Below are 23,920 nucleotides of genomic sequence, written 5' to 3'. Positions count from 1 at the left end.
CAAGGTTAGACAGACACAAATTGAACTTTAAGGAGTATCCCATTCAATAAACAACAAATATTAAAATTTCTCATGATTTTACAATATACTCAAAGTAGTAGGCCAGTTTTACAACTAGAGCCATCATATATCTACAGATAGCAATAATATATATATATATTTTTGGCCATGCTGCTTGGCATGCAGGATCCTAGTTCCCCAACCAGGGATCGAACCCATGCCCCCTGCAGTGAAAGCACAGAGTCCCAACCACTGGACCACCAGAGAAGTCCCCAGATAGAAATAATATTAAAACAATGTTTCCCACCTTGTGCTCAGTAAGTGATAGAATTAAATAAGAATGTTCTCTAGATTTTTATTTATAAAAAAGGTCTGTTAGTTTAGGCATCACATAATGAAACAATGAAATTTCTAGGCTCTAATCCACTCACCAATTGCCTTTGCTTTACACAGGGTATGTGTGTGAGGTTTCTTCCAAGATTCTTTCACAAACATCACAATGATCCCTAGGGAGGAGAACAGGTATTTCCCCCATTTTATAAATGATGACGCCAACAGTCAGAGAAACTGAAGTGATCCATCTAATCTACCATACAAGGCAGGATACAGGCAGGGCTGGAACCCAGACTAATCCAGTGGAGTCTTTTCTGCTACACTGCACTGCCTGCGTGGTAAGTCACTTCACTTTATCAAGCAGTGAAAGACACTAAAACCAAAAATCGTCTTTGACTGAACCAAACAGGCTCATTTCCTGATAATTTAACTTGGTTAATTTATTATGCAAAACTTTATTAACATTTATTTGTTTGAAAAATCTATACCTTCCTGGTAAATAAATTTTGCTAGAAAATGGGATTGTTGATTTTTCTTTGAAGGTCTTCATTTGCTACTAGAAGATCTGTATAGATTTAATGCAAGAAAAACTGATTATTAACAAAAATGTAGTAATAGCTGAGCTGGTGATTCTGTTCTTATTATCAAAAGTCAGTTAAAAACTAATAATTATGTTTCATACTCTGCTCCACTCTGCAGCCAACCCCTGTCCTTAGAAACATACATTTCAATATTTGAGTTACTTGTGAAAAATCACAAGTTAAAATCTGAGATTACGAAGCCGGGCTTAAAACTTCAAAATAAAACATAACTATTCGTATTGTTCTTTAATATTTGAACAAAAAGACTGTTTGATTTGGAGATGCCAAAGCAAGCCCCAAATGCTGCATGCTCTTGATTATGGTTTAATTTAGAGACAGCTGTGAAATAGCTTTATACTAATTTGATTTTTTTATATTAAATAAGAATGAAATGGAAATTGGTGATTTACTCGACAGATATTGGACACTGAAAATTAAATAATTGTTCTAAAAGCATTAGCTCAACACTGATTTGAAATGCATGCTTTGTAATTAGTCATGAGTGAAATGTATGTTTAGTTCAAGTTATGTTTTTGGTTTATATTAGCATGACTTGATTATAAAGTAAAGGAAAAATACAATCCAAATATCTCTGCAAGCCCCTGAGTTCCTTTCATCCTGGAACACTAGTTAGGTTGATTTTAAAAAAAAAAACTCTTCTTGTTAGTCTCTTAATTATAGATATTCCTTACTATTCTACTTTCTAATTGGGCAAATCTGGTCTTGATAATACAGTAAATGAAGGTGTATGTGTGTGTGTGTGTGTGTGTGTGTGTGTGTGAAAAATCAGGAAGCAGTCAACTTTCAGGTTAAAAAATTAGTAAAGAAGACTTCCTAAGTGAAAGTTTTAAGGTACCTATTGCTTCTTTTAAACAAAAACTTCCAGTACATTGATTTTATTGGCTGAATGATGATGGATTTGTGGCTTCTTGGAATAGATTCTTTGGTTCCATTGAAGTCAGTGCATTCATTGAGCATCTATTCTGTGGCTGGTCCTGTGTAAATGGAGAGTAGTCTGGTTCAGTCTGGAAGACATGTGCAGCTTGTTTTATTTCTCAGCCCAGGCGTGGAGTATAGGTGAACTAGTTACATATCACTCTACCCCTACATGGGGCAAGCTAAAGCTCTCCCTGATGGAGAAACTTGGTGGAATTCTTGAGGTAAGAAAATTGGGCTTATTTGGCCATTCTTTTGGAATGTACACTTCTAAATGAAACAAGAACCAACATGGCCATGATGCTCTGGGAGCTCAGATACATTGTCCTCTACATCCTTAGGTTCCTTATCTCTAGAGTTAATGTCAGGCTTTTAGGCTTTGGGTTGTGAGGCAGAGACCAGACCTTTGAGGACCAAGTAAGGCAGTGAGAAGTAAAAGAGGGACGGATATGCACGGTGAGGAAGACACATGGTTGACAAATTCTGAGGCATGAAATGATCGTAGGTCTTTCAGCACAGATGGTGTGTGTGTGTGGGGATGTGGGTGTAAAATCAGATCATCTGTGACTTCTTTTAGGTCTCACAGGCCTATCTAGTGTTTTGAATGGATAATAACCTTCTCAACCCGCATGGTGACATCACATGAGTACAGGATCAGGGCATCAGGCAAAGTGTAATTGCTGATTCTAGATGTTGTATTAGACTTGTTTTTTTTTTTTTTAATTATTGCCACAAGGTCAATCTTTTCTTTTTTTAAATATATTTATTTATTTATTTATTTTTGGCTGCGTTGGGTCTCTGTTGTTGCGCCCAGGCTTTCTCTAGTTGCGGCGAGCGGAGGCTACTCTTTGTTGAGGTGGGCAGGCTTCTCATCGCGGTGGCTTCTCTTGTTGCGGAGCATGGGCTCGAGGCGCGGGCTTCAGTAGTTGTGGCACATGGGCTTAGTTGCTCTGCGGCATGTGGGATCTTCTCGGACCGGGGCTTGAACCTGTATTCCCTGCATTGGCAGGCGGATTTTTTTTTTTTTAACATCTTTATTGGAGTATAATTGCTTCACAATGGTGTGTTTCTGCTTTATAACAAAGTGAATCAGTTATACATATACATATGTTCCCATATCCCTTCCCTCTTGCGTCTCCCTCCCTCCCACCCTCCCCATCCCACCCCTCTAGGTGGTCACAAAGCACCGAGCTGATCTCCATGTGCTATGTGGCTGCTTCCCACTAGCTACCTACCTTACGTTTGGTAATGTATATATGTCCATGCCTCTCTCTTGCTTTGTCACAGCTTACCCTTCCTCCTCCCCATATCCTCAAGTCCATTCTCAAGTAGGTCTGTGTCTTTATTCCTGTTTTACCCCTAGGTTCTTCATGACATTTTTTTTCTTAAATTCCTCATATATGTGTTAGCATACGGTATTTGTCTTTCTCTTTCTGACTTACTTCACTCTGTATGACAGACTCTAGGTCCATCCACCTCACTACAAATAACTCAATTTCATTTCTTTTTATGGCTGAGTAATATTCCATTGTACATATGTACCACATCTTCTTTATGCATTCATCCGATGATGGACACTTAGGTTGTTTCCATCTCCTGGCTATTGTAAATAGAGCTGCAATGAACATTTTGGTACATGACTCATTTTGAATTATGGTTTTCTCAGGGTATATGCCTTGGGTCATATGGTAGTTCTATTTGTAGTTTTTAAAGGGACCTCCATACTTTTCTCCATAGTGGCTGTACCAATTCACATTCCCACCAGCAGTGCAAGAGTGTTCCCTTTTCTCCACACCCTCTCCAGCATTTATTGTTTCTAGATTTTTTGATGATGGCCATTCTGACCGGTGTGAGATGATATCTCATTGTAGTTTTGATTTGCATTTCTCTAATGATTAATGATGTTGAGCATTCTTTCATGTGTTTGTTGGCAGTCTGTATATCTTCTTTGGAGAAATGTCTATTTAGGTCTTCTGCCCATTTTGGATTGGGTTGTTTGTTTTTTTGTTATTGAGCTGCATGAGCTGCTTATAAATTTTGGAGATTAATCCTTTGTCAGTTGCTTCATTTGCAAATATTTTCTCCCATTCTGAAGGTTGTCTTTTCATATTGTTTATGGTTTCCTTTGCTGTGCAAAAGCTTTGAAATTTCATTAGGTCCCATTTGTTTATTTTTGTTTTTATTTCCATTTCTCTAGGGGGTGGGTCAAAAAGGATCTTGCTGTGATTTATGTCATAGAGTGTTGGCAGGCGGATTCTTAACCACCGCGCCACCAGGGAAGTACGAGACTTGCTTTTATGTGCTGGCATACTCTAAGCAAGCTGACTGAATATAAAGGACCAAGGACGAAATAGACAATATATTGTGAAGAAGCTACATGAATAACTTTAGTGCCAATGGCTCTTCAGAATCATATTTTGCATTAATAATTTGGGATCAGCACCAGCATAGTAGGTGCTAAGTGTTTAGCTATTAGATAATATAATCTAGAATGTCCAGTGATCTGCTTTTTTTTTCTTTTTTGACTGCCTTCTTTTTAAGCATTTTCGTCTTTATTCTAAAACAAATCAGGGACTTCCCTGGTGGTCCAGTGGTTAAGACCCTGTGCTTCCACTGCAGGGGGCACAGGTTCGATCCCCGTCAGGGAACTAAGATCACACATGACACGTGGCTAATAAACAAATAAATAAACACATCAAATAGGGCTTGTTTCTCTTACCATCTAGTACTGGTTCACATGTGTGCCTAAGTGTATATATATATTTGAAGCATACCTTTATATGTGAAGCATGAATACCTCACTTTGCCTTCTGTTTTTATTCATTATCTCACATCTATTTTCTCTTTCCTTGTTTTTAAATTTTTATTTATATATTTTTAATAGGTAATAACATACACATGGGTCAATATTCAAGAGGAGCAGAAGGGAAGAGAGCGAAAAGTCTCCTTCCCTCCTGTGTCCCCCAGCTACCTAGCTCTCCTCCCCAGAGTTAACTGATATTATAAGGTTCTTATATTTCTTTCCAGAAATAACTTACTAACATGCAAGTACATACATATAAATGGTCTCCCCTTTTACCTGGTAGCCTACTATACACATCTTCCTGTATCTGGTCTTTTTCACTAAACAGCACATCTTAGAGTTCATTCCATGTTGTCTAGACTTCTAAAGAACTGCCTGGGATTTGTCAGCCCCTAGATTACTCCAGCACGCCACTGACCACAGCCTCTCCCTCACTTCCCCTACACATACTTTCCAGCCCCATCGTGATCTCGCATCTCCTGACTCCTTACTATTCTATCAGCTGCCTTTTATCTCTTCCTGTCACCATTATTTTGAATCATTCTCAGTTGCCTTGGTGCATTGCCTCTTTGCTACACGTTTTTCCATGGATTAGTCCAAACATCCTCTTCCATTTTCTTACACCTGGGCTGCTGGTGCTCTAGGGAAAAGTATACTAATGTGCAGATTAGTGCCACAACACATTTATGATAACTGATCTCACAGGTCCCACAGGCCCAGAAGTTATACGTCCCTAATAAGCTCTTCAACTCATTGCCTCCAGTCATTCTTCCCACCAGAATGATTTTTCAAACATGCAAAAATCCCACTAATTCAATCAATCCCTCCACCCAAGGTAACCACTAATCCACTCTGTCACCACAGATCAGTTTGACCTGACTTAAAACTTCATGTAAATCAAACCATACAGTATCTACTCTTTCAAGTCCTTTTGCTCAGCATGTTTTCAGGTATATCCACGTAATTACATGTCTCAGCAGTTCATTCCTTCTAATGCTGAGTCATATTGTCTTGTATGAATTTTGTTGTTGTTTTAAATCTGTTCACCAGGTCTTCACTTCTGAGATACTTTCATCTTCTCTATTTTCTCTATCCTCTCTGAAACTCCTACTGCTCAGATGATGGACTCTTGGACTGATAAATATCAACATCTTTTCCTTACTGTTGTTTAATCTTTGACTTTTTTTCTATACTCTGGGAGATTCCTTTGAATTTATCTTTTTTTTTTTTGAAAGGACTTTATTTTTTTAGAGCACTTAGGTTTACAGCAAAATTGAGAAGGAGGTACAGAGATTTCCCATATACCTTCTGCCCACACACACGCACAACCTCCCCATTATCAACATCACTCATCAGAATGGTACATTTTTTTTTAACAAGGATGAACCTACATTGACACATCATAATCACCCAAAGTCTAAAGTTTACCTTAGGGTTCACTCTTGGTGTTGTACATTCTAATTCTAGGGGTTTGGACAAATGTATAATGACATAGAGCCATCATTATAATATTACACAGAGGGACTTCCCTGGTGGGGCAGTGGTTAAGAATCCACCTGCCAATGCAGGGGACACGGGTTTGAGCCCTGGTCTGGGAAGATCCCACATGCGGCGGAGCAACTAATCCCGTGAGCCACAGCTACTGAGCCTGCACTCTAAAGCTCGCAAGCCACAACTACTGAGCCCGTGTGCTGCAAATACTGAAGTCTGCGTGCCTAGAGCCCGTGCTTCGCAACAAGGGAAGCCACCACAATGAGAAGCCCACGCACCACAACGAAGAGTAGCCCCTGCTCGCCACAACTAAAGAAAGTCCGTGCGCAGCAATGATGACCCAACACAGCCAAAAATAAAAAAAAATATATATAGTAAAAGAAAAAAAATCATACGAGTGTTTCCCCTTCCCTAAAAAATCCTCTGTGTATACATTATTTGTAGACACTTAATGATAGCCAAATGACACTGTCCTAAGATTTCTCAATACATCTAAAAGAGAAAAGTGGTGGGCATCATCATATAATGCTGATGTGATACTAAAGACACCCAAACTTGAAACTTCACAGTGGCAGGCTGTATAAAATTTGTGTTGTGAGGTCCTTAGGGGGAAAAAAATATAAAATCTATCACATCAAACTAATATTGATTTGGATGGAATTGCCTTTATAGTTGTGCTTATATTTAATTAGTAAATTTGTTGGTTTCCATGGTTTCATAAGAGATATAAACATAAGAAATATACACCAAGATTTTTGTTTATAGATCTTTAAATAATATCATAACAATAGCCATGGTCTACACTGAGGGGAACACAGAGAATCTTTTCCTTTACAGAAGGATCAACATATTACTCAAAGAAGGGGCACAGGCCTGGAATTGTCAAGTCTTTGTAAACAGTGTGACAGGTCTAGACAGCGATCGGGATCCTGACCTTTAGCCAACATGTGACCTTGGGCAATAGTTTCCTCATTTGTGAAGATGGTAATGGCAACAACGCTCTCCTTGGGATTTGTGTGAAGACTAAGCAAAATAATATATTGAAAATTCCTACCTGGTACAGGGCCTGGCCCACTGTAGGCCTGCTTCCCCTCCACAAGAGGTAGTTCCTATTTCCTCAGTTTTCATCAGGTATCAGCCACAGATAAGCTTATGAGAAAGCACTCCAGAAAACGCTGCCTCCTTGGCCACTCACTGCAACCTAAAAATATAGGGAAAGACTAAATGAAGGCAAAACTGCAAAAGAAATCATTCCTGTAAAAGACAGTTTTGGGAATTCCCTGGGTGGTCCAGTGGTTAAGACTCAGCGCTTTAACTGCCAGGGAACTAAGATCCTGCAAGCCAGGCAGTGTGGCCAAAAAAAAAAAAAAAAGACAGTTTTGTCAAGAGTGCTGATATTGATCTGCTCAGCCTTAGCACAACCATGAACTATGTACCATCCAATCAGTATTAATTAATTAAGAGGAGGAAGTGAAAAAAGTGATGGTCCTCATTCCTATGAATGCCTTGTTGACCTAAATTCTGACTTAGCTCCCCTACAACGATTACATTCACTCTGTGTTCTATAGATACAGATTTATTTCTTCTTAAATACTGAGTTAGAATTTCCAGTTGCCCACAAATTATGACTGAAATCACCATCAAGGTATTCTTTCTTGGCCAAATGCTGGGAACAAAGGAATGTATTACTGACTTCTTATTGGACTGTATGCATATGTTTTAATCTATTATTTTAAAATTCTCTGTGTTATATTTTATTTCACCCCTATTTTGTGTGGAAAAGAAAAACACTTTGAGCTTTTGGGATAAGAGGAAAGGGAAAGGCTGCTATTTTAATAAGACGCTACTTCATAATTAGCTTATTCTGAATAAAGGAATTGTTTCCAAGCACCAGCTCTAGGGAAAAGTAAGCATTGTTGATGCCAATTTCATGAGACTGAGGACCAAAGGAAGATTCAGAGAAAAAAACCAAAATACCATGTGATTCTTTGGGAGTGGCCAGCAATTTACCCTAAGGAACAATGCACAAAGCCCCAAAAAAGTCCTTAAACCTCCAATGACTCATTTTCTGAGAAACAGTGTTAGTCTCAAATCCAGTGTAACTCAAATAATTTGTAGTGTAAGATTAGAGGTCACTAGATTCATGAAAATAATAAAACTGTACTTTCGTCTCATTTTTAGTGGCACATTAGATTCTCCACAGCTGGGAAATTTTTAAAAAGGAAGGGAAAAGCTATGTTCTATTTTAGGCATTAACAGGAGTTCAAATTTGGGTTAATATTGACATGAAGTTTTAGTTTTTAATTCTAGCCTGTTTTATGATTTCAGAATTTCTTAGTAAACATTTACCACAAAAATATATTGATTTTTCTGTACAATACTGTATTATGAGATTATTCTTTCTTTTCCTTCAAGAGAAAATGAACTCTCAAATCCTCAAAAATAAAAACCCTGGAGAAAAAAGAATTTGCTTAGAAGCATGCCATTATCCTCTTGTAAATCCTTTCCTTTCTCTTATTGAGTCCTGCTGTCTCATGCACTGACAATAATACAACATAGTTTCAGTGTGGTGATTGGTGCTATAAACATGCAGAGTTAAACAGAAACCCACAGTAGCCTCCTTCAGTGTAAAGTTGGCTTCTGTCAACAGAGAAAGCCAAAAGCCTAAAAGCATAGGAAAGCAAAACTCAGAGCTAAACATTTTCTGGATCCTGATTATTTTTAAAATAGGCATCAGATGCTATATTTTCAAGCACAGAATGACAGAGGAGGAAAGTTTGTAATCACTACTGAGGAGTGGTCAAGAAACGCATTTAAGAAAGATTAGACATAACAATTTCCTGTTACCAAATATTATTAAATAAGGGAACATATTACCTTAAGACATTGGTAAAAAATCTTTCTTTAAAAATCCATCAAGTCGGGCTTCCCTGGTGGCGTAGTGGTTAAGAATCTGCCTGCCAATGCAGGGGACACAGGTTTGGGCCCTGGTCCGGGAAGATCCCACATGCCGCGGAGCAACTAAGCCCATGTGCCACAACTACTGAGCCCGTGCGCCACAACTACTGAAGCCCGCGCGCCTAGAGCCCATGCTCCGCAACAAGAGAAGCCACCGCAGTGAGAAGCCCGCGCACCGCAATGAAGAGTAGCCCCCGCTCACCACAATTAGAGAAAAGCCAGTGCGTAGCAACGAAGACCCAAGGCAGACAAAAATAAAATAAATAAATAATAATAAAAAAAATATCCATCCAGTCCCTGGGATGTGATCTCACATCTCCGGGAAAATTAGATGTGATTTACCCAGAAAAGAGAAAATAATAGCACGGAGGAGCTTTCCTTTCTCTGTCCAATCCCAGGAATTGTGATTTGACAAAAATTAAATTAAAAAATTAGCCCTGAATGTTTCTCTTCTTTACAACGTTTCCATTATAGTTAAATGTTCTTTTTTAAGTTATAGTATCCCATGTCAACACAAATGGTCCAGCTCCTGGGGCCTTAATTTTAACTGTGAGCAAGGTTTATGATATAACTCACCCCACTTCAGACATCTCTGATCTGAAATTTACTCCCAGTCTTTAATGAAGACTAAAAAAGACAAAGGCATTTCCAGAAGGCCATTGTTTTTTTTTTAATAAAAATTTCTGACTATAAATGTTCCAAAATTTACTTGGAAAACACAAAAAAGAAAATTTAAATTACCAATAACAAAAAGATAAGTACATATATGTTTATATTTCCCTCCAATCATTCAGAGATATAAATCATCTACATATTGGGGTCATACTAAGCATTATATCAAATTTGAAAAAAATTAAATATCCATCAAAAATATGATTTTAAAGTCTGCACGACATTTTGTTACTGTAGCAGTATTATATTTATTATTAGTTAGTCTCTACTGTTGGTAAATGTGGACAGCTTAAAAGATTCACAGGTAAAGTGCTAAAATAACACGTCCTTAAGTTGCCTTTGACACTTGGGAAAGCACAATTTCCCTGAGAAAGTTAAGAACAAGCAAACTTAAGCAAGAAAGAGATGAAGCAGAGCGGAAATAGTAATTCGGGCGTCTGGATCCAGGGGATGAGGCCTAAGGCGACTGGCACTTTGAGCCTCTTAGACTCCTCCCCCAACATTTTACACACATGACATCTAGCTCAAATGAGCATTAAGCACCAATTCGGAAGAGAATAAAAAATACCAGGGGGAGGGGGCTTCCCTGGTGGCGCAGTGGTTGGGAGTCCGCCTGCCGATGCAAGGGACATGGGTTCGTGCCCCAGTATGGGAAGATCCCACGTACCGCGGAGCGGCTGGGCCCATGAGCCATGGTTGCTGAGCCTGCGCGTCCGGAGCCTGTGCTCTGCAACGGGAGAGGCCACAACAGTGAGAGGCCCGCGTACTGCAAAAAAAAAAAAAAAAAAAAAAAAAAAAACCAGGGGAGCGACAAGCACTCTGGAGAATGAATCTGGAAGTGGCTCTGGGTGTGAGGAGAATCACAGATCTGTACTGATATAGTATACACCCGCTAAGCATATGAGGTCCTTTTAACAGTCTGGAGTCTAAGTCTTTCCCCCAAACTATTGAGTCTTGGCGTCGCTTCTAGCGGCTGAACAGCTAACTCCTCAAAACAAAAGTCTTGGGACCGAGGCCCGCTCGTTCTCAAACTTGGCAGCCATCAGAACCACTGGAGGAGGTGTCTTATAGGTCAATTTATTTCGGCTCCGAGGCGCACACCACTGACGCTTTTGAGCCTGAAGGTTACAGGTGGCCGCCTACCTGAGTTCGAAACCCGAGCCGCAGGGGAAGGCCCCAGAGCCGGTCCCGGGCCGGACTGCGAAGCGACGCCCAGCCCAACGCGGTGTCTGCGGCCGGCGGGCCGGGCAGGGGGCTTGTCCGCGGACCCCGCCAGAGGGCGCCAGGACCTCGCCGCGCGCCCAGCGGCCCCGGACCTTAGGCGAGACCTGAAAATGCTCAGGTGCGACAGAAAGGGCGCGTGATCCCGGGCCTCGGCGGGCTGTACGGGCGCCTGTTCCAAACCCATCAGCACTCCGGCTCCCTCGGCTATCGCCCGAGCGTAAGACCTTGTTTTGTGTTTTGTTTTAAAAGCCTTCTCCGCCCCCGTACTGCTTGAAGGCGTAAATGAGAGAGGGTGGGAGGGGTGAGAGGGGGAAACGGAGAAAAGAGGCGCTGGAAGGCTGAATGCCTTCTTTAAATTACTGCTGACACCTCGGTTCCAGGCCCCTACAATCTCAATCAACAATCCATTAGAACTCAACAGGAGTAAAACGAAATCCTCGTTTAAGTGTATTTATCCGATCTCCTTTCTCTCTTTCAAATGCTAAATCCATTTCAGCATATGCCCCCTTCTTTCTCTCGCCTTTCTCTCAAGACTGGCAGCCCATACCACTCTTGTAAATATGAAAGATGCTAATCATATGACATATCACGTCTCCGTCGGAGCCGGAATAAAGCCTTCAGATTTGGGATCATTGCCTCCAGACAACAGCTTCATCAGCCGGAAAGTTGGTTTTTTTCTCCTTTCCTTCAACTCTCAATCCCTTCTTTGTCTGGAGTAAAATGCAGCCGACTCGAGCCACCCAGGCCATATGGTTCACTCTGTATTTTCTTAGTTGAATTCTGAATTGTTTCTGTGACTTGCGAAGTTTTTTTGGAAGTGCGTATAAAGACATAGAAGAGCTACTTGTGCAGGGAGAGCTGCTGGGCGCGCCGCGGCCGCCCCCTCCCGGCCTGGAGCCCCGGCGACTCCGCGGAGTGTAACACCGGCGACTGCGTTGTCGCGCGGGCGGGACCAACGACCAGCAGGCCGCAGCTGCCCGGTTCGCTCGCGGTGCCTACTCCGCGCCTCGCACGGCGCCCGGCACACAGAAGGCGCTTGCAGAAATATTCGGGGGGAATGAAAAAATGAATAAATCAGCTACGCGGGTTGACCCCGAATGGTTTGTGTCCCAAAGTATCCTTTTGGATCCGTGAAGAGAAAAGGTAGCCTCGCCCTCTCCCGACACACAGTTTTCTGGCATGTAACTTTCTCATTTTTTTGGTCTACTTATTTGAATGTAAGCTCTATGGGGGTGGGAATAGTGTCTGTCTTGTGCATGGCATTGTTCCCAGGGGTTGGTACAGTGCTTGGCACACAGTGGGTGCTCATTAAGTACATTTTGAAGGTAAAAGGGAGGCATGATTGAATGAATGCGCTAACGTAGAAGGATGATATCTTATTTCCCAAAGGAACAGATTTAAGAACTTTCTCTGCTAAAGATTCGAACTTATTTACCCCACCTCACCCTTTTAATTTATATCATCAACAAACAATAATTTCCAGAAGATAATTCTGGGAGGTTATGTTTTTCCTTAGTGGGGAGAGGAGAGGGAAAATCGGCTTTCAGATCTTTATCCATTGCTTTGAATAAGTTTTGTGTTTTCCAGGTTTGGGACTGTCCGTGCAAGGGAGCAGGCTGCCAAATTTCCTTTCTCTCTGTCTAACTCCTTACACAAACCCCAAAGAGTTCTTTCACCAAATCATTAAATTCTACAGAGGTGGTCAAGCTCGCACTGCTTTTCATGAAACGGAGAAAGAAAAGGGTCCTTGAAGTTTAGAAGATGCCCAAGGAAAACTCCTTGAATGACATCAAAAGAATGAGTTTCCATAGCTGTTGAAGCACGAGGGCCGTGTATCCGCACAAAGAGGGACCGGGGCACCGGGACGGGCTCACCGCTCTGTCCCAGGACAATTGGGTCACTGAAATAGGGAATTAATTACCATTGGAGAGTGGGCAGCCCATTCACCACTGGCTGAGTTTTATTAAACGCCAATATAAATAACAAAACAACTCTTGTGGCTGCACTATTCCTACACGCCAAAGGAAGGATTATGCTGGGGATTAACATCTTAAAGTCTATGAGACTTTCTGACTCAAGGCTCGGAGCTGGTAATCGTGTTTGTCTCCTGGTTCAGCGATTAGTGCTCTCTTTCTTGCACTTTCCCCTGGATAGCCAATGTCCCTTTTTGCAGGCACAGAGGGGTGGGGGGCTTCTCTCCCTAGTGGGCCCCCAGCCCCCTATTCACGCGCCGGCTGTTCTTTTCCCCTTACCTGAGGAAAACAATCAGAAAGCTGGCGGAGATTGGCAAAATCTCCTACAGTGATTTCTTTCCTTCGTGGGAAAGAAGAGGGGTGCTTGGGCAGCGGGGCCGCGTAAGGAGCGAAGAGAGGCCTGCCGGGCGCTGCCTTTCCGGAGCGGGTGGGGAGAGGGGAGAGTCGATGCAGAAGGAAGGGAGCCTTTCGGCACCTGCCGGGCGGATTTCGTCGCCATCAAGACGACCTGTGCGTCACGCTGGATTTCCTGAATGTTTGACTTGAGGCACCAAAGCACGTTAAGCGTGTTTAGGGCAAGGGTCTCGGAATGGGGGTCCCGGGGGAGGGGTTACGATCTTCTCTGCCTCTCTTCTCCTCTTGTAGATTCTCCCGCCTCTCCCCAAACACGGAAGTGGGAGGGGCTGGCGCGCTGAAATGACAGCGCAGCATCCTAGCTCGGACCTCTGCAGGACTAGATTGACAAATCCTCCCCGACAGGATCCGAGGGAAAATCGAGGATGAGACTGAGAAATCCGCACAGGGGTCCAGTAAGAAGGTGGGGCGTGAGTTTACATTGTTATTGCTCTTGGCTTCTTTGGCTCCCCAGAAGGGGACTGCCAAAAATTCCGAGCTCACTCTGGCTCCCAAGCACTTACCATCACCGGTAATGAAATCTGACAGGGTGAGGAGTCCTCTGCTGGGGTGGGGGGAGCTGATCTTTCCCACTCGGGCCTCCTCGGCGCTAGAAACTGTGCTTCTAGTCCGCGGCGAAGAACTAAAGCTCTTCAGGACCGGCTAACTTTTTCTCTCCCTCTTTCCGCCTTTCTGAGAGCTCACCAGGTAGATTAGGATTTAGGCTACAAAGCCACCCTTGGCAGATATGTCATCCGTTCCTTTTAGCAGAGCAGAGTCCCTCCCTTCCCCTGCAGGCAGGGCGGTTTACTGTGAATTGGGGGACAGGCTTGATGGGCGGGCAAACTTTTGCTCCTGCAACGCTCTGGGAAAGGAGCCCTTCTCTGTCGCCGCCCTCGCCCCATTCACCCGCAACGGCAAGAGTATGGCATGGGGACCATTTGACCTCTCTGGCCACTTGTGAGGTCGAAGTGTGGAAGGGATGTAGCCTGTGGCTCCACAGCAACACCTACCCTAAACTTTGGGGCTTTTGGGTCGTCTCTAAGTTCAAACTTCTTAAAAACAACAAAGACTTTCTAAAGGTCTCCACCCCTTCCCCCCTCCCCTTACGTCACTTTTCTCTCCCTACACGCACTCGGGCCCCCTTTCTTTTTAAGGCTTGGGGATGAGTTTAAATCATTGGACTCCCATTTCTTGATAACTGCCTGCTTTGAGCTTTTGTTCCCTTAAAGTAGGACTGCACACTGAAAGAGGGGCTGAAGATGAACAGCTTGACCCTTTAGGACAGTTCACGCAATGGACAGGAGCAGCTCTCGGTCACCAAACTCCCTGACGCTATTCACGCGCTCCCCTCCCCCTTCGCATAACATTTCAGCCTCGTTTCATCTGGACAATCTTTTAGACCACACAAGTGCCTCTTGAATTTATTTAAGTTAAAAGAGTGTAAGAAGAGTCCAGCTAAGGATATTTGGCGTTGGTCACACCTTTGCAAATCTGAGTACAAATCGAAATTGCTTTCTTTCAACAAAACCGAGCAAAATGCTGAACATATAAAATTTTGCAACTGAGTGTGAACGGCTGATTTCTGGATTGCACTAGCAAGTTAATTGTTCTTGACATTCTTTTAAAAAACAATACTGTACATGGTGGGAAATATTTCCAGAAATATTATCAAGAGTGATGTTTCTCTTGAAGGCTACAATGGAAACACACAACCAAAATTCTTAAAATTCCATGATAATATAGAGGGTGACTTTTTTTTTAAAACGCCTGTACTTTTGCACACATCACTGCATATACCCAAAGAAGCCCTTATTTTAAAAATAAAGTTATATAAACTCCCTGATATCTTTAGATTTACATAGATTAGAGACTGATTTATGTCATGTGACTATGTACACAATATATTAGTTTCTTGGCATACGTTTTCTTTCTGAAAATAATTTCCTTTCCTGGAAATTTCCAGAATCAGAAATGTGCAATTCATCCTAATAATATTTTACTGTTACTACATATCTGCACAGGATACACTTAAATATGCACTATTAACTTCTTACAGACAGTAGAAAAGTTTGGATTTTGACAAAGAAAAGCATTCACTGTTTCAGCACATCATAAAGTCTGGGAGAACATAAAAACTGGGGGGTCAGATACCCAAATACTGTTAAAAATCAACTAAAGAAATCCATTGTGGGGCTGCCCTGGTGGTCCAGTGGTTAAGAATCCGCCTTCCAATGAGGAGGGCACAGGTTCGATCCCTGGTCGGGGAACTAGGATCCCACATGCCACAAGGCAACCAAGCCCAAGCGCTCTGGAGCCTGTGCGCCACAACTAGAGAGAAGCCCTCGCACCACAACGAAGAGCCCGGGTGCCACAGCTAAGACCCGATGCAGCCAAATAAATTAATATATATATATATATATTTTTTTTTTGTGGTACGCAGGCCTCTCACTGTTGTGGCCTCTCCCGTTGCGGAGCACAGGCTCCGGACGCGAAGGCTCAGTGGCTATGGCTCACGGGCCCAGCCGCTCTGCGGCATGTGGGATCCTCCCGGACCGGGGCACGAACCCGTGTCCCCTGCATCGGCAGGCGGACTCTCAACCACTGCGCCACCAGGGAAGCCCAAATAAATTAATTAATTAAGGAAAAAAAAAGAAATCCATTGTGTTTTTCACTAGCCCTAACCATCAGAACCAGCTTGATCTCAGTGTTTGTTTGGAGTTATAAAAGCTAATCAGGTCTTCCAGTAAGCCTCCACTTAACTGGATTCTGATTCTATTCTTCCCCCCAATATATTTTATCATAAAATCAACCCAGTACTTCCTAGCTTAACCAAAAATTTAAGACCTGTGCAAAGAAGCATGTTTCTATGATGCTAAAGTAAACTTTCTTTTGTTTCTGTTACATTAACCTATTGGTTTGTCTTTCTTTGCAGGCAACTCCTTCCATGAGACGTAGATATCTAAAGACTGACACCCCATAATATCTCCCATCATTCCAGTATTTGTTTGTAGCAGTCTGATCATTTCCTCAGAACCTAGCTTTCTCTGTTTCTTTTAAAATTAACACAAAAATCCTGCATCCACTCCCATGTGTCCCTTCAATTTTTTACCTTGGCTAGCCAAGACATTAGAGAGTTTTCTTTTAGGGGGGGGCTGTAAAGAGTATTTACTTGTTTGGTATCAGTGATCATCACCTATAAAATAATGCTAATGTGTGCAACCATGGTAAGCACTTCTGCTATCTTTCACTACTGACACATCTTTTTTTTGTTTGTTTTTGTTTTTGTTTTTGCGGTACGTGGGCCTCTCACTGCTGTGGGCTCTCCCATTGCGGAGCACAGGCTCTGGACGTGCAGGCTCAGCGGCCATGGCTCACGTGCCCAGCCACTCCGCGGCATGTGGGATCTTCCCGGACCGGGGCACGAACCCGTGTCCCCTGCATCGGCAAGTGGACTCTCAACCACTGCACCACCAGGGAAGCCCCACTACTGACACATCTTTTGCTTGGTCAAACTCTTTTATGAAGTTCTTATTCTGAAGGTTCATGATACAGAGACAGAGACCCAAAGAAGTGTGAGAAAGGCAAATGCTGTATTCTGGAGACACTGAACATTTCTCTTCTTTCTTTTTTAATATCTGCATTTCTGCCTTATGAAATTAATCTGTTCTAAAAGGATTGAGGAGGGAACTGGGGAAATAATTCTTTTAAATTTAGGGAGTTTGTTTTTAAAGTGGAGGAGACGAAAAGCACAAATATTAACCAGCAAGGTGAAAATCGTGGCAGTTTTCAAATAAATTCAGGACAGAAGGAAGTCTGGAGGTTGGGTAGCTGCAGCGGATAACAGTCTCTTTCATGGGATTCTAATTTTCATTTTCTTTACTTTGTGCCTTCCAGGCCGGCTCATGATCTCCCTGCAGAAAACATTAAACAAATTGAAACCACTCCAAAACACTTCCATCATCCCCTTCTCTGAAATACAACTTGTTTCTAATTCCTACAATTCGAATGAGACCGAGACCACAGACAATATCCTTTTTCTCCGGCCACTTTTCAAATCCTAACATTCCAACTGTGCCTTGCTGAAACTTAAATCTGCAAAAGGGACTCCTCTCCAATCTACTGGAGTCCAGATCCATCCCCGCTACTCATGCACCGTCTAACACTCGGCCCAGCACACACTTCTTGGGGCTCTGGTTCTAAGAAGTCAGCCACTTCGACAAGAGGGTGGGCGTGAGCGTGAGGAGGAGGAGGAGGACGCAGGGAGGGCTGTTGAGCAATTCAGAACAAGTTCCCTTCGAGGTCCAGTAGCCCTCCAGCTCTTTTTTTCCTATTGAAAAGCCGGGAGAATCGGGAGGACGGGCCCCATGTCCCTACAACGCCCCCCAGCGCGGAGCAGAGGTCATGGAGATGTCAACGCAGCCCATTCGCTCGAGGGAGCTGCGAGTCGGCGCTCTTCCCCCTGCACGCCCCCCCCCCCGCCCCCCGCCCCGCGCAGGAAGCCTCTGCTGTCCGCCCCGCCATAAACTGGGGTTAACCCTAACGCCCTCCACCCACAGCAAACCAAAAACCTATGTCCGTGCTCAGAGCCTCAGTGTGTCACACGTAAAATGAGGAGGTCCCTTTTCGTTCTCATATGTGAGTGCTTTTATTCTCACATCCCCTAAAAGCCTACTCTATCTGCCCTGGCAGGAGACGCCCCTATGAATCCTCCAATCTCCTCTCTCTTCATCCTCCCACGTCAGTCCTTCTGGAACCTAAACACGCTTGCCCACCAAGTGCCCACAGCTCGTCATCCATACCCCATTCCTCCTTTAACCAAATGAAAGCGTTTTTAAATAGTTTACTATTTGATACAGCTCCTAAGAAGCTTTGCCAAGAGACGTCCGGCATCACCAAAGGGCTAACTGCTTTCCCCAGGATTCTGACCCCCATTAACTAATTCCTCGGATCCCGACGTCCAGGAGCTAGGAGGCCGGGCAGCGCCCGGTGCGGTGCGCGCGCGCGCGCGCGCGTCGGGGCGGGGGTGGGGTGCAGCCGCAAGGACCCGGGCGGGGGCGGTCGCCTTGGTCTCCCCGCCGGCCCCCGGCGCCCTGGCCCCTAATGAGCCGCTGAAAGGGAGCGGGCTCCGGTGCGCGTGGCTCGCAGGCCTCCCGGAGTCCCGGGCGCTCTGATTGGCCAGCTGCGCCTCGCGACCTCCATTCATTAATAAATTAGCGGCACGCTCCAGCCGAGCGCGAGCCACCAATCACAATGGGCAGCGGCGGCGACAACAGCCGCAGCTTGAGCCGGTGCAGCCGCCACCGCTTCAGCACTCCGACCGCAGCCTCGAGCTCCAGCAGGAGCTTTAGAACCATTTTATGCTGATTAGATAAAGGGGGAGAAGAGAGGCGGGGGCGATGGGAGGAGGAGGATGGATGGCAGGGCCAGGGGAGGGGGGAAGTGGGTGAAGAAAGAGAAAGAAATGAATGATGATAATGCAATGAAAAGAGTAAGCCGGGGAGGGAAAAGCGGGGGAGAAGGGGGGCCGGCACAGGGGGAGGAGGCGGCGGCGGCCGCGGATGGGGGGAGATGGGGGCCCCGGGGGCAGATCTGATTGTTTTCTTGGTGGTATATAAGGGGTTTTAAGGAGAGTCGTGTGCCAGACACGCAGCCACTGAACCACAAGCAGCTTCGCTTTAACTGGAGTGCCTGGGAGTCGCGTGCCAGGAGCCGCACGGCCGGGGACTTACTGACAGACAGACACGCACCACCAGCACAACACACGAGACCCGGGCGGGTCGCCGCGGCCGCCGGGGCTCTTGGCAAACTCGCACGACGGAGAGGTCCCCCGCGGAGCCGCGCCGCAGTAGCGCCAGTCCCGCTGCTTCCAAGGCAGCAGAAGGGGCAGCACTGCGCTCCGGGCTGCTCGGAGAATCGCAGCACACGCCAAAGTAATAGCGACGCCGAGGCACATTCAGAGAGCGAACCAAGTAAGTATCCGCGCGGCTGCTTCCTACTTGGAAGGCTGTTTCCCGTACTCCGTCCCACCACGCCCGAACGCCCTTCGCTCGCGCAGAATCTTTGTCACGGGGGCCGCAGCCCTTTCCGGGGCGGGAACACAGCTGTCAGGGCGGCCGGTAGAGTTCGGGACTCAGCTGGCTGGCGACGGGGCACAACAAGGGGCGCTCCTGAGCTTGGGGAGCACAGGAGGGGTTTCCTCCCCAATTTACCTTCCTCCTTGGCGCCGTTCCGAGGGGGTCTTCTCGGGTGCGCGCAGCAGTACGTCCCGGCGACACCAAGAACATGCCTCTGCTTCTATATTGACACCTCGTTTGGTTCTTTCTCCCTCTCTGCTCTCTTCTCCAGGATGTTCGTCAAATCTGAGACCTTGGACTTGAAGGAGGAAGAGGACGTGCTGGTGCTGCTCGGCTCGGCCTCCCCCGCCTCGGCGGCTCTGACGCCCCTATCTTCCAGCGCCGACGAGGAGGAAGAGGAGGAGCTGGGCGCGTCGGGCGGGGCGCGTCGGCAGCGTGGGGCCGGGGCCGGGGCCGGGGCCGGGACGCGGGCTGGGTCGCCGGGAGGGGCCGAGGGCTGCCGGCCAGCGCGGCTGCTGGGTCTGGTGCACGAGTGCAAGCGGCGCCCCTCCAGGGCGCGGGCCGTTTCTCGCGGCGCCAAGACGGCCGAGACGGTGCAGCGCATCAAGAAGACCCGTAGATTGAAGGCCAACAACCGCGAGCGCAACCGCATGCACAACCTCAACGCGGCGCTGGACGCGCTGCGTGAGGTGCTCCCCACGTTCCCCGAGGACGCCAAGCTCACCAAGATCGAGACCCTGCGTTTCGCCCATAACTACATATGGGCGCTCACCGAGACGCTGCGCCTGGCTGACCACTGCGGGGGCGGCGGCGGCGGCGGCGGCGGCGGCCTGCCGGGGGCGCTCTTCTCCGAGGCCGTCTTGCTGAGCCCCGGAGGCTCTAGTGCCGCCCTGAGCAACAGCGGAGATAGCCCTTCGCCTGCCTCGACGTGGAGCTGCACGAACAGCCCCGCGCCGTCTTCCTCCGCCTCCACCAACTCCACCTCTCCCTACAGCTGCACTTTATCTCCTGCCAGCCCGGCGGGTTCAGACATGGACTATTGGCAGTCCCCACCTCCCGACAAGCACCGCTACGCACCTCACCTGCCCATAGTCAGGGACTGTATCTAGAGCCGCCATCTCTGCTACCCACGCCAGGCCTTAGTGGCTACCCTTTCCTGTCCCCGTTCAGGCGCTCCTCCCACACCTCTCCTGACCCCGCTTTCCATGCCCCAGAAACGATCTCACTACTCAGAGCAGGTGTAGCCGTTATGATTCCTCGGTTGTTTGTTGCCTTCCTTGGCGAAGGGCTTCCTTCAGTCAGACGGGCTCTCTAATTTATTGGTGTGATGGAGCTTATTGTCAAAGAGGATGGTAGAGTTTGGGGGGCACTTCTTAAGGCTAAAAAGATGCTGGGAAGAGATGAAGGTGGCATGTCTAAAGAGTTCGCAGAGCGGACTGACGCTCTTCCCCTCTCTCGGTGCAGTGCGTGTGAATCTCCCAGGGGGAATGCAACTGGTTCCTGTGATCTCTTCACCTTTGCTTCTATGTAGAGATGTTAATGTCGAGTAGAAAGAAATGTATCTTAGCATCTGAATGATTTTTACCGGTAATAATATTATCCACAGATTTGCAATGGCTGGCATCTGCTTTATTCCCAGTGCTGTCTGCGGGCTGTGGGAATTTCACCTGTCAAACCAAACTTTCCCTCTCTGCTGTGCACTTTGTTCTGTTTCCCAGATTCGTCACAATGCCTATTGTCCCGCCCTTCTCTTTCCTTTTTCTTCTCCATTTTGCCATCTGTCTCTTATGATTTATAAGGGGGAAAAAGTTGTTTTGTTAGAGGGCCAGGTTAGAAGTCATTGTATAATTTGTAGGCTTTGTAATGATTGAATGCAAGCGTGGAAATTTAGGCTGAACTCTCTATCAAAAGGAGAAATGTGGAGGAAAAGGGAAAAATCATGAGGGAGGATTGCTTCATGTATTATTTATCTCGACCTTTTAAGGGAGAAGGAACTCCCCTATTCTTTCAAGAGATTGAAAATAAATCAACAGGCTGAAAACCTAAGCAGACACGGAGCATTATCAGGATCAGCCACACACGTGTTTCTTTCTATTTATTATAAAGAAAAATTTCATGAGAAAAGTATGTATTTTTTGTATATTCTACAGAGTTTATTCTAGTATGTATTTACATCTTGGAAGAACAAGAAAATTGTTCTCATGATTAAACTATAAATAAAATATCTAATTTTCATAGTTTTTGTGTGCTGTATTACAATTTTTTCCTGCTTATGTGGCTTTTAGAAGAATGAGTTGCATTTTTCTGAAATTCTCCCAATATCAAATTGAGTAGAGTACTTGTATTTTTTTGTCAATGTTTGTGCAGAGATTTCACTGACACATAAGGTCTAAGCAATCACAGGAAGCTGAATTATATTCGAGACACTAACACTGATATAAAAGTATAACTCTCAATACAGACAAAACTTAGTTTTTAAGAAATCAATTTCGGAGCAAACAAGATTAGTAAAAAAAATGGGGGGGAGCATTTATGATAATTTTATTTTGATATTAATTATCATTTTAATTAATGATAATTAAGTCATGATAAGTGCCAATGTTCAGAAACCTTGATTTTAAAAAAACAGTGAAGTTGAAATTTCTTGGCGGAGTATGTAGAAATTTGATTCTTACACTTCACTTCTTTGAGCTTCAGTTATCATCTGTGAACTAAAGGGATTGGACATGATCTCTAAGGGCCCCTTCCAGCTCTAACATCTGTGACGTAACTGCTTATTTATAAATTCATTATTGGAAGCTGATTTCATATTAGCCAATCCAGTCTTTGTTAAAATAGTTTACACAACTTCTTCAAAGAAAAAGCAAAAATGGTTTCCTAATCTCCAGGGTACATAACTCTGTAACTTGTACCTCAATCTCCAAAGCAGAAATCAGTGACCTTTGGCCTTGGGTCAAAGATGACCAAGTGAACGTTGACCACATTCTAGGTTTAAGCCCTTTAGGGAAGGGTGTCCAGGACAACACAAGCTAAAAAAGGATCATGTCAGTAAAGAAATATTGGTTGTTCACTGTCTCGCCCACCCTCATGAACTTCATATCTGCTTCTGGTTTGAGCCAAATCCTCCACTCCTCTGCATAAAGCAATGATACCTCTCCTGAGACGCCTATCTGAAACTGCTCTTCCTCTCCATCCATATGGAAAATATTAAGTGTTTAATATCTCAATAACTCCATTTTTAATAAAAGGAAGAACCAACCCAGGGTTTGTCTGGCTTTCATCTCTGGATGTAAGGGAGACCTGTTGGAAAACCCCTTCTAGTTTAAAGATTGTATTATTCTTAGCCACTCGATTATCTAATATGAGGAGAAAGTGATTTTTCTCGTACATTCACCTTTATGTTTCTAGTGTTTAAAAAGCCAAGCCAGCAAGCAAAGCAATCGTAGTATGAGTTTTTTTTTTTACATCTGAGAGTTTTGAAAATCACGGTTTTAATGCCAAATAACTGTTAATTTAGTGATGATGATGCTTTTATGGTGATTATAGGCTTCTTTTGGAAACTTGCCAAGGAAACAGGTTCCTGACAAGTCTGGGGAAGGTAAATCTTCAGGTGCAGGTACTCAGGAAACCTCAGCTGGTGAGGGGGGGATCCTATAATCAGGTGGTGACAGCTTATTTGGAGAGGCACAGATGGGGGGAGGGTTCAATAGTCATAGTTTTGATGGGTAATACACCTAATGACTTAACCTGCAACCTAGTTGAATCTAGCAGCCACCTCTGCAGTTTCTCCAGGACCAGAGACCCGTTCAGCAAGAGCTTGCAGGTCCTCTTACACACCAGCATCACGTCATATACGGCAGGAATTCCGTCTCCCGTCTGTGATCTACACTCGGGCTTTTCCTCCGCTGTCTCCAGCAGACCTTATTTTACACTAAGTAGATGCAATTATTTTTTATGGCGTCTAATCACTTTTAGCGGTTAAGAACGATGTTCTTTCTGCCTCACTTCGCGCTGGGAGTTCTCCTCCCCACCCACTGCAACCTCCGCAGCCTGTGGGTTGAGGCCCAGTCGTCCTCTCCCGTCCCCTGTAGGGATGAGAATTACTGGTCGAAGCTTCAGCAGTAGGGAATGTAGTCGCTCTTCCATTTTACCCATTCGCCTCCCGCCCTGTGACCAGCTTGGTCTGTCTGCACCAAGCAGGTTCGTGGGCCACTGAGCCAAGCCATTCTATTTCTGGAGCTCTCTGCTGAGAGCCGTTTCAAGCAAGGCCATGAAGAGGTTGTTCTGATGACAGTCCCACACCGCAAAAGTTGCCAGTTATTTCCAGCTCCAGGGGCGCGGTGGCGTGTTTACCTAAGGGCGGAGAGGTGCGAGGGTTGGTCCTGGCCCGGGTGGATCTCTGCTTCGGCGCCGCCAGGCTCCAGGCATTGATTGTATTTACTTGTTCTGAAGTGCCCAGGACTTAGGGCTGATTTTCCT

General features: G+C 45.1%; 2 protein-coding genes across 6 annotated transcripts in view; one reads left to right on the top strand and one right to left on the bottom strand.

The window, feature by feature from the left end:
* LOC308626691 (uncharacterized protein) overlaps positions 1-19,330 on the bottom strand; it is a 39,810-nt gene extending 20,480 nt beyond the window's left edge. For 3 of the 5 annotated variants that reach the window (XM_081252071.1, XM_081252073.1, XM_081252074.1), the window contains exons 1-2: positions 10,918-11,736; positions 7,199-7,345 (exon numbers count right to left, since the gene is read on the bottom strand). In XM_081252071.1, the coding sequence (XP_081108197.1) occupies positions 7,272-7,345; positions 10,918-11,182 (339 nt within the window). In that variant the 5' untranslated portion in view covers positions 11,183-11,736 and the 3' untranslated portion in view covers positions 7,199-7,271. Of the gene's footprint in view, positions 1-431; positions 507-7,198; positions 7,346-10,917; positions 11,737-19,114 lie in introns of those variants that run through there. The other 2 variants (XM_081252072.1, XR_014017288.1) reach the window with 2 other exon arrangements.
* A 246-nt stretch (positions 19,331-19,576) lies between these two features.
* NEUROG2 (neurogenin 2) lies at positions 19,577-20,752 on the top strand. The gene has a single exon (XM_081252059.1). It carries the CDS (start codon positions 19,714-19,716, stop codon positions 20,548-20,550), a length of 837 nt encoding a protein of 278 aa, XP_081108185.1. The 5' UTR covers positions 19,577-19,713; the 3' UTR covers positions 20,551-20,752.
* Positions 20,753-23,920: the final 3,168 nt, after the last annotated feature.

This window comes from Mesoplodon bidens, assembly GCF_964165515.1.
Source record: "Mesoplodon bidens genome assembly, chromosome: 1".
Taxonomy (NCBI): Eukaryota; Metazoa; Chordata; class Mammalia; order Artiodactyla; family Ziphiidae; genus Mesoplodon; species Mesoplodon bidens.
Note: the sequence above shows the minus strand (reverse complement) of the source record. Positions and strands in the feature narration are given on the sequence as shown.

Excerpts from the sequence above, each read along its gene's own strand:
- NEUROG2 (XM_081252059.1), top strand. The coding sequence starts at position 19,714 with ATGTTCGTCAAATCTGAGACCTTGGACTTGAAGGAGGAAGAGGACGTG.